This window comes from Malaya genurostris, chromosome 3, assembly GCF_030247185.1.
Source record: "Malaya genurostris strain Urasoe2022 chromosome 3, Malgen_1.1, whole genome shotgun sequence".
Lineage (NCBI taxonomy): Eukaryota > Metazoa > Arthropoda > Insecta > Diptera > Culicidae > Malaya > Malaya genurostris.
The window spans coordinates 182,420,394-182,431,536 of NC_080572.1; the positions used below are offsets into that span (position 1 = coordinate 182,420,394).

The window sequence follows — 11,143 nt, forward strand, 5'->3', positions numbered from 1 at the left end:
CTGTCTGATTATTAGTTTGTGAGATATTGCATTTTGAGTGAAGCTACTTTTGTTATTGTGAAAAAAATGGAAAAAAAAGGAATTTCGTGTGTTGATGAAACACTACTTTTTGATGAAAAAAAGTGCCGCCGATACCAAAAAATGGCTTGATGAGTGTTATCCAGACTCTGCACCGGGCGAAGCAACAATTCGTAAGTGGTTTGCAAAATTTTGTACTGGTCATATGAGCACCGAAGACGATGAACGCAGTGGACGTCCAAAAGAGGCTGTTACCGATGAAAACGTGAAAAAAATCCACAAAATGATTTTCAATGACCGTAAAGTGAAGTTGATCGAGATAGCTGACACCCTAAAGATATCAAAGGAACGTGTTGGACATATTATTCACGAATATTTGGATATGAGAAAGCTTTGTGCAAAATGGGTGCCGCGTGAGCTCACAATCGATCAAAAACAACAACGAGTGCTGAAATGAAAACCATGCTGAAATTGAACGAATTGGGCTTCGAATTGCTCCCTCATCCACCGTATTCTCCAGATTTGGCCCCCAGTGACTTTTTCCTGTTCTCAGACCTCAAGAAAAAGCTCGCTGGTAAAAAACTTAGAAGCAATGAAGAGGTAATCGCTGAAACTGAGGCCTATTTTGAGGCAAAGGACAAATCGTACTACAAAAATGGTATCGAAAAGTTGGAAGATCGTTATAATCGCTGTATAGCCTCTGATGGCAATTATGTTGAATAATAAAAACGAATTTTCGCAAAAAAAAAGTGTGTTTCTATTAAACGATACGAACTTTTCAGCCGAACTGTTATGGTCGTTCGCCGGGTGCATACAATTCTACTTTTATGCATGCTTTTAAAGTTGATATTCAAAATATTTAATCTCGAGAATAAGAGTAATATGAGAAAAGCATTATCACACGACAAGGAGGAGTAAAACAGGTTTTTTCTACAATATTACATCTTAGAGCTGAACTAAAACATTGTATTCGATTTCATCATAATTCGTTGATTGATAGTCGAGTAATCCACAAAATAAAAAGGGGACTCTACTGATGGCACGCGAAGCGTCAAGACGCGCTTGGGAGCAAGATACATTTGATCAAAGCAAATATGTTAGAGATCAGTTCGCTCGTACATCTCAACCAAGTCAGTCGATAAACCAAAACCGCTTAAGTTCGGGACAGAAGAAATCAAGTACATGCAATAAGACCAATAATGTTGTTTATATCCAGTTCTATAAAGAGTTGGATGCAATTCAATTCGCTAAAGACAATAATAATGTGCACTATGTGGAGCATGAAAATATCAAGTACAACATTCCAGTATATATGGAAGATAGTGCTATAGAAGTGCGTGTGCATGATCTTTCCTCAAGCGTCATCGATCCTTATATTCGCAAAACCATGTCCCAATACGGAGAGATTCTCTCTATCGAAAAAGAAAAGTGGAAGAATTTTTTCCCCTGTATTCTAAATGGCGTACGTTTGTTACGCATGCGCTAGAGGAGGCCTATACCTTCTTATGTGACATTCGGTCAGGATACAAGAATACCGTGTGAATCACTTGTTACCTATGACAATCAGATGGCCACATGTCAATATTACCAAAAAGCTGTTCACTACGGTAAGCCATGTGATAAACTGGACAAGGAGACAACTACACCAAAGGACAACGGTGCCTCCTTCTCACCAACCCCAAGCAACCCCAGTACACCTGTGACAGTCACCAACAACAGTGAAATGAAACCATCCAACGTATCCCCTATAGAACAAAGTACACCAGCTGCAGTTAACAGCTAACCATCCAACCAACCAGCAACTGCAAACAATGTACAACAAGGCGCATCTACAGCAACTAGCAACGAAATCAACAACAATACCACGGCAATGGATGACGAGACGAACCACGAACAAACTGCCCCTCAATCCTGCAGGAGGAAAATGGAAGCTCCTCTCCCCCTAGAAAAAAGGGTGACAACGAGATTTAATACAAAAAAAAAATTATCTAAAAACTCAGCTAAATCGGCCACATAAAGCTTGTACGCAAATAGGCCTGAATAAAATATCTTACAGGTTTGCTTTGATCAAATGTAACTAGCTCGCACGCGTCTTGACGCTGTGAAAGCGTCACATCGCATTGAATCGCTTCGCTTCGGTCTGCGTTCCGCGCTGACTCTGATATCGACCTTACACTTTGGAAGCAACTCAAACCTGAACTTGCAAGCCGGTTTGGCTTTATTTATTCGAACAGTTCTGTTGTTGTTGTTTTCCTATATGAAATAATTTTAAAATATATGGTTTTTATGGAATCAGTCTCATTACTTAATTGTCACATCTAGTAGATTATGAATTTAGCACTAGAACACTACTGCCTATGCCCTAAACCTGTTTGCTGTGATGAGTATCTGTTTCAAAATGACAAACAATCGTTATAATTTAATACTCAAAAACTATTTTTTTCCTGCACTGTATTATTTTTTTGAATTCTCGGTTAAGTGAAGGATTACAGTTTAAAATATAAAAATTTTTAAATAAGAAATAATCTCTCCATATCTTCTCAAAGATAGGATATTGTAAACTTCCTCTTCATCCTTCCATACAAAATATATGGCGCAATGATGATGTTTTTTTGTTATATAGGAGTATGAAAGGGCAGCCACTTTTCAATAGTATTTGATTTTATAGCATTTTTTGCGGGGTCGACAATGAAAATCACAAATACAAGGGCTATACTTTTGTAAATGAAGTCGATGCGAGTAAAATTTAAATAAACGGCTACATGATAAATAAAATCAGAATATTTATAAAATACATAACATAAAACACCTATATAAATGTCGTTATATACATCTATTTATAATATCAGGCGTTGGAATAAATTAGTAGCGTTTTTTCTGCTTAGTTTCATGATTTTTAGTGAGAGTATCATTGCAGTACCATTTTTTAAAGTATAGTCCATCGTTATGTACCACTTTCTGTCATCTTTCTGGTAAGACCACATTTGAAAAAATCTTTTTCCTCAGATTCGATAAATAAATCGATCCAATTTTTGGTGGTAACGTAGTTTTTGAAACTGACCTGACAAGTTATGCGCCATGGATTGGAGCAAATGGTAACCGTATGGAACAATGTCTGATCAAAAATTGCGGCTGGGGCAGAACATGGAGTCTTGCATTGTCATGAAGCAAAAAAATTTTCCTATTGCGTCCGCTTTTCATGCAATGCTCTGTCCAAACGCAGCAAGTGATGGGGTCATCCAATTTGAGTAGCTCATAATAAATAGCGCCCAGTTGATCCCACCACATTCACTTTTTCTGTTGTTCGGAACTTTCTTGTAGTCCATATAGAAAATTCCCAAATTTGAACCATGAAAACACTTTATGCATTTTTGCTCAGCGTCATTTTTCATTTTACATAGTTTAATAAAATACTTTAACATAATAAAAATCCACTATTATTAGTAAAGCGGTAGTATTCAACCAAATTTTATTCTGTACTTGTGTTTGTGTTCTTTCATAAAGTCGAAAAATTTAAAAAAAAAATGCAAAATGCAGAACGTTTTCCAAAAATTAATATTTTTGTGAAACACTCAAAAAACACTTTTTTGATTGTAACTCTCCCATCTTTACTCATAGTGCAATAAACTTCAACACTTGTAAGTTACAACATATCAGAAAATAAAAATATTAAGATAAGAAAATTGATGTTTTCAAAATATAAGGAAAATTTTTTTTTTTCGTTGTATACATTTTCCACACAGGTTTAATCATTATTTGAAACATTAGTGAGAACTCCTAATCAATCACTAAATAATTAAAAATACACAAGTTAATTTATAAAAAAAAGTCGTCATTTTCTCCGGTCCGTAGCGAACAGTGCATCATGTCACTTTTAGGTGGATCGAATGACGTTTATCGACGTATTTATGATTTTTGCCAACTTTTGTATGGAGAGGCATCACTGTACGGCGGGTCGACTTCGGTTATGTGACTGCGCCACATCAATTATTCAGGCGATATAAAAACTAATAGATATTTTTGATGAATAACCATAATTTACAGTTTTCTATTAAATTATGTTATGTATTCGAAATGACCCTTTCGGTGAAATGACCTTTTCGGTGAAATGAACCATTCGGCGAAATGGCATTCGGCAAAATTACTTTCGCTGAAATGGCTTTCGGCGAAATTACCTGCTCTCATCATAAATACTTTTGTAAAATGCTGCTGGCAATGTTCAGAAAAATCTTGACTAATGACAGTTAATGCGTTGAGTTATCGTTAAAGGTAAAGATTTCGATGGCTAATCTATCATTTTCTTTATCAGTATGAATAAAAATCGTTACTAATTTACCCTCCATAACTATTCAGTCAAATTAGGTGTTTATAAATTGTTCCATTTTTAAATAACTGTTTGAACACGTAAACGTTGTGACAAGCTTTGTCTCCCCTAATTAATCTTGACTGTATTTTGGAAAGGTCCAAACCAAGGGTTTTACTTTTTTTTTGAAATGGCTGTAGTCGAATCCTATTAAAATGTGTTGTACTGGTGAGTTTCTTAAAATCAGACAAATTTTCAAATAAAAATACTGAAAAAATCCAAACCGAATCCTAGTACACTGAAAAATATCGATTTTTTTTAAATTTAAAGTCCATTTACAAACATTACCATTCCAACATAGGTTCTCTACCAAACGTCCACATATTGTAATATGGGAACTTTTAAGATTATTTTTTTTCTAACTAATTAGCTATTTTGTCCAGTTCTGATACGTTTAACAAATATCGGGTTGCAAGCTAAATAGTACTCTGTGAAATCTTCTCTGATGACTTCAAGAAAAAGACACTGAAAAATAATTAGTTTCGATAAGAAAATTTCATAATGAATTTTTTTTCGCTATCGACATTTATTATTTAAATTCGATATTTTTCAGTGATGGACTCAAATTGAATTTTTATTTTAGTGTTTGTATAGAATTTGTCATTTCTTGACTATGATAAAATAAATGGCTCTTTTTAATAGACAGTCTTGATCACTTTTGGGAAAAAAACAAATTTTTCACTTCTCGTTTCGTGAAAATGGATTTTTTTGGAGAAGTGAGTCAATTTCATGTTTCTCAAACGAACATAATAGAAGTTTAAAAAAGTTTTGAACTAAGTTTTTTCTATATTCTAGCACAAATAGATCAAATCAAATTCAGTTACTTTTACCTTGATTGTATATTCACTGACTTTTTATTATGCAATTTTATTACCACTTACTGTTAACTAATTTAGCAAAAAGAAAAAAAGAAATTCATCGTAGGTGGTGCCAATATATCAATAAAACAAATCAGTCGCTGTTAAGCCTTATCGTGTATACGAAAATAGTGTTTCCCTTGCTTATCGTGTTGATTTGATATTCGGGTAATTATGAATTATCATCATTCTAAGCCTGGTTCAAAACAACATCAAGGACAGTACTTACCCTTGACCACGTCCACAGTTGACACCAGCTTCCCGATCGTAGTAAATGAAAATACCGTAGATCACACAAAAAGTTTTGGCCAGCAAACCTCCGAATATCTGTGAATGCAATGGTAATCTTGTTATCCTAAAGCGGGAAAACAAAGGATGCCGTTTTATCCTACCAATAAATACACATAATACAGCAGTAACCAAAGTTCACCGAACAAAAACAAAGTCATGATACAGAAGGCACTCAGCGTTTCAAGGCGTCGCCTCAGCGGCACATTCAACGGTGCCCACTCAATTTTCCTCATGTTAGCTGCTTCCAACCGACGGCAAAGTGTACCTGAAAAGATTAATTCATTTTCTCAGTGATGTGCAATGATCTTCCCGAAACAATCAATTGTCAATTGTCCCCGGATGAGTACACAGCCAATCACTGCATGGCGGGGCTTCACGCATAGTCAATCTATTGACGGTTCAAGGTCACTTGCTAAGCTGATTACAACAAAATTGTAGACAATTTCCTAAATTGCTCGCTTGAATTTACTCACATGAAGGTGCGGTGCTTGACACAACAGACAACAAAACGAGCAAACACGAAAACGGAACGATCGGTTCTAACAGGGCCAATCGGATGGCTAGGGTTCTGCTTTCTCGGGTGGCCACTAACAAACTGACCGACAAGGCCCGGTCGACACGCAATGGATGCTCGCTCGGTTCCCGCCAGTTCGGTCTTATCATTATCGCATGTAGGTGAGTGAGAATATTCGGGAAAGTAAAAATAAGTAAATATTTCACTCATACCATCATCATCATCATCATCGCCGGTTAGGGGTGGGTTATCAAATTCGGCTATAGTCAATAGGTGATAAGAAGCTTCCCTGGGCCAGGATGGATATTGCTGGTTAAAATATCTCGGTTAATTTTTTAAAAGGGCGTATAAGCAAGTGACAGTTTCTTTTTGTTTACTTTCTCTTCTATTAATTACTAAGCGGTTTCCACGTTTATCACTCAACTCTTTGCATGAAATGATACCCGAAACTTTCGACTTTCAAGCAGAATAGTGATAGCAAAGAAAATCTTTCTAATCACATCACAATAATCGAAAGAGAGAGTGATTAAAGAGAAACTGGCACTTGCTTATACGCCCTAATGAAAAATCAACCGAGATATCAGCACACGTTTGGCATGAAGTTTCGAAGGGGAACAGTGGGCCTCAGAGCCGTAGTGAGTGATTCTGGCGCCCGAGGCGAACTCGAAAATATTCGCCCCACAATTTTTTTTTGAAAAAGCACCGTGAAGACGACCACATATTTTATTTTTCAGTAAGGTTAACCCAAGTAACATTTTGAATTTTAATAAATACTTGCAGAAATCTTGAGTGTTACATCTTGAATCTTGCATTGAAAGTACAAACTCCGCCAGTTAAAAATTTTTCCTTTCGTGTATAAAGTAGAAATCTACATGAACCTGCGTTAAATCTATTTCGAAATGATTCAAAATTCAAGAAAGTTTTAAAACCTGCTTCACGATCCATTTATTCGGAGGAATTCCATAGTAGAACCTATTTACGACTTTGAGGCTTTCTCTGATAAAAGCGCTTTCATTTTTATCGTGAATATATGGATAAAAAAATTATAACTATTTGCCTTAAAAATAAATGCGCTTTTTGCAAGAGTTTGCATGATTTACAAACATATTTTTTGTGATTTATCGTCATTTTGGTCGTCAGAACTGGAAATGAAACATGAAAGTCGATAATAATTCCTCCTTATTTTGAAGTTTAATTGATGTCAATAAATGCTAGAGTAGAACATCAAAATGGCGGACATGAAATTTTGGGCTGTCTGAAAGGCATCGACTAATCCATCACGCTATGCCCGTCTCCTGATTCTAGTTATTCTTATTTTGGTGAGTTGCAATGCAATTAAATACCAATGGTAAGACCAAAATCTTGCTAAGTTATTAGTCCGCGCAAAAGGTTTTATAAAAGCTTTAAAAAACACCTAAAAACTTTTATATTTCTTGTCAAACGACGAATCGATTATAGCTTTCATGAAACAGATAATCATTGTTGAATTAATTACATAACCCTTATACATTACAATTAAAACTTAAAGACATTCGAATTGATACTTGGGTATATGTTATATCGACGTGAAAATTTCATAAGGGCACATAAACCAATGAGAGGTTCTCTTTGTTTACTTTCTCTTCTATTAATAACACCTAAATTTTCACGTTCACTTACCAAATTTGCATATAGAATGAAAGAAAATATCTCCAACTTTGTAATAGTATCATACATGTAACGAACAATTGCGTAATAACGCAGATATAATCGAAAGAGAAAGTAAACAAAGAGAATCTGTCAATTGTTTTAAGGCCCTTTTGAAATGTTCACGTCGATATGTGCATAGCATGAAACACTGCAATTATTGTGTAGTCGCTATTAATTTCTGTTTTGAACATTCAGGAAGCAGTTATCTTTTGTGTTCCTCATATCCTTTTTATCACGGTTTAAAATACTTTTTCAGATTTCCTATAACCTATGAATCCTATGAATCAGTCAGTCGAAATAGAATAGAATGTGACATTGTGCATTGGTTGACGACTTTCGCCTATAAGCGTTAATAAGCAAAAACCTACGTTTCAGGTTGCACAATGAAACCCCTGTATTGAAAATCAAAACTTTGCTTTGTTTTATGTTTGAACTTGTTAAGGGAGGTATACTTACAGAGGTATTAGGCCCAGACGAACCGATCTTATCGGTGCAGTTGAGCGGAGTAGAATTGTGATGATGCAATGAGAAACCACAATGCATTGATAACAGAATTTATCGGTTTCTATTTTATTTACTTCTGATAAGCACACATCACAACATTATGCTATCAGTAATCGAGCATTCCCCTTCGTGCCTGACGGGAACTGGGACCAAATAACTGAAAACTCGCATAATCAAAACGTTGCACAGTGGTTCGAATCAATAAAAACGTGGACATAAATCAGTAGCCAAACCGTTATTTTAATGCATATAGTTGCTTTTAAGAAATTATTTACAAAAATATAACGCGTAATTTCTATCCCTAATTGTTCATGGCCTACTTTGACAAAAAATATATTCATAACTTTTTTTTCTGAAGAGATAGAAAATTTTTTCTTCTACAAAGTTTTAGAACTTTTGCAAATAATTTACCTGTCAAATATACCAAAAGTCTTTTTTATTCATAACTTGTTTCGAGTTATTTTGTTATGCATACTTTGTTTGGAATAATTGTAGAAAATAAAAAATCCATTTTTTTTGTTGAAGGTAGTGCATAGGTTTGTTCTTTCCTGGTAAAGTTATACAACATTTTACCTCTTTTTTACCTAAGAAAAAATGTTGCACCGAAGCGAAATATGCAACTTTATGCAGCTAGTTTTTACAAAATTTATAGGAAAAAATATGCCCACTAATATAAAAAAAAATCTAAGTGGAACTCGATGGATCTTTTTTTTAGGCCTTTTCAAAGTTAGTTTTAGTTATTGAATTATGGCAACCCCCTTAAAACTAGTTTTCTAATCATAACTTGTTTCGAGTGATTTTTTTGTGCATACTTTGTTTGGAATAACTGTAGAAAATATAAAATCCCATAATTTTGCAGAAGGTAATGCATAGATTTGTTCTTTCCTGGCAAAGCTATACATCAATTTACCTTTTTTACCTAGGAAACCTTGTGCCGAAGCGAAATATGCAACTTAATGCAGCAAACTTTTATAATACTTCTAGGAAAATGTATTCCTGATCCAATTTATTTTCCAATGAGAATATCTTGAGTACTATTTGTGTGACTCGTTTTCACTATGGCCATACTGAAACCATGAATGGTTATGAAACGGAGGGCGTCACGCGTCTGCTATTTCTGTAACTCATTTTTGCAGTGAGCGTAGAGATGGGTAATTCACTCCTGAGCTATTCCAGTGAATCGAATCTTTAAAGTGAGCTGACAGCTCACAGCTCTTTTTAAAAGAACCGCAGCTCACCAGTTCACCGCACTGGTAAGCAGGGATGCCAGGTTCACAGATTAATCTGTCTTTCACAGATTTTCAACTTTTTGCACAGATTTAAAAATGGCACAGATTTTCACAGATTCCTGAAAATGGTCACAGATTTACACAGACTCTGAAATCGATCACAGATCTTAGAAATTGATCACAGTTTAGAATCAAAAATAATAGAGCGGTAGGAAATAGTGAGACCTTTTTTTTGCTTACCAAAATGATTCCGATCAGCTATTAACGTGCACAGATTTTGCACAGACAGGTTTTTGGCTTGATCACAGATTTTTTAAAAAATGATCTGGAATCCCTGCTGGTAAGGTGGAAACAAGCTACGAGCTGAACGGATCTTCGGCTCTTGAAGAGCGAGTTATAAATGAGAAGAAATGTGTGGATGAGCTTTTGTTCGTTCTTCCAAATGTGTATCTACCCTTCTTTAACAGATTGAATGAGCCATTGTCAATAAGAAATCTTACCTCTCACTCAATAGGCTAAGGTACATACGGGGATGCCACTTTTGCAGTTATTCTCAAATGTGACATAATAATAATTCGCAGACAAGTTAGGGGCTGTCCATAAAAGACGTCACGCTTTTTTTGACGATTTTTGACTCCCCATCCCCCCTTTGTCACAAATTGTCACAGAATCAAAAAACCCCCATGTCACGAATTCAAAATAAATAAAATTCATCTCAATACATTCTCAATATGTATGACAAACTATACAAATATGAGGGAAAAATCGATTTATTACATACTGTCATTAGATTAAAAAATATCCCTAAAACTACAAAATCATCGGGATTATTTTATTAATATCAATTATTATTCCTCCTAGGGTACACATATATTATTGTTTTAGGTAAAGAATAATATTTCCTTAGTGTAGCATACAGGGCTGAGAAAATAAAGACCAAAACCTCATCAACACGAGTTCACTGCCGGAGAATCTCTTCATGATCAGTTGATCAGTGAATTTTAAATCACATCGATCAATATCGGTACTGATCTTCCGTCACACAAGTGGGTAGTGATTTTAAGCTAAAATGATTCTTGATTTATGTAAGTTCAATCATTGGATGATTCGATAAGCTTTGTTGTTGGTGGAGGAAAATCACATATGATCAAGATAAGACATGACATGATCTACGTCAGAAATCGATTTTTTTTTCTTTTTTACTCATATTAGGCAAAATTTATTAATTTCGCTAATTTACTCGCTCCTCCTTGCACTTTTGCTGATCACAACAGAAATGATTTCCTGCATCATTCATTTTCTAATTTACAAGAAGAAGCTTTTACATCAACAAATACACGTTTTCTTATAGAATGTAAACGTTTATTGTGGAGATTTTTTCAGGAAATAGGGCAAAGCAGTAATATAATTAGGTATTTCAAAAATGCGCTCATTGAAAATATTGGACGTCACATTCCAAAAACCTCCCCCCCTTCCCCCTGTCACAAAAAGTCACGTTTTATGAAACACCCCCCTCCCCCTTGCGGCGTGACGTCTTTTATGGACAGTCCCTTAGTTCGCATAGCATTGTTCTTTGTGCATCAATGATTTCGATCATGCATATGAAAGAAAAACGGAGTAAGAAAAATGGCGCAAAAGAAAACGGCGCTCAAAACAAACCTTCAGTTCAATCAAAATG

The 11,143-nt window shown here is 35.2% G+C and overlaps 1 protein-coding gene across 3 annotated transcripts in view; it reads right to left on the minus strand.

Annotated features, from left to right (window-relative positions):
• The window catches only part of LOC131434689 (2-acylglycerol O-acyltransferase 2-A-like), a 33,231-nt gene extending 27,063 nt beyond the window's left edge, over positions 1-6,168 (minus strand). For 2 of the 3 annotated variants that reach the window (XM_058601683.1, XM_058601684.1), the window contains exons 1-3: positions 6,003-6,168; positions 5,631-5,794; positions 5,468-5,565 (exon numbers count right to left, since the gene is read on the minus strand). In XM_058601683.1, the coding sequence (XP_058457666.1) occupies positions 5,468-5,565; positions 5,631-5,762 (230 nt within the window). In that variant the 5' untranslated portion in view covers positions 5,763-5,794; positions 6,003-6,168. The remainder of the gene's footprint in view (positions 1-5,467; positions 5,566-5,630; positions 5,795-6,002) is intronic. The other variant, XM_058601682.1, reaches the window with a different exon arrangement.
• Positions 6,169-11,143: the final 4,975 nt, after the last annotated feature.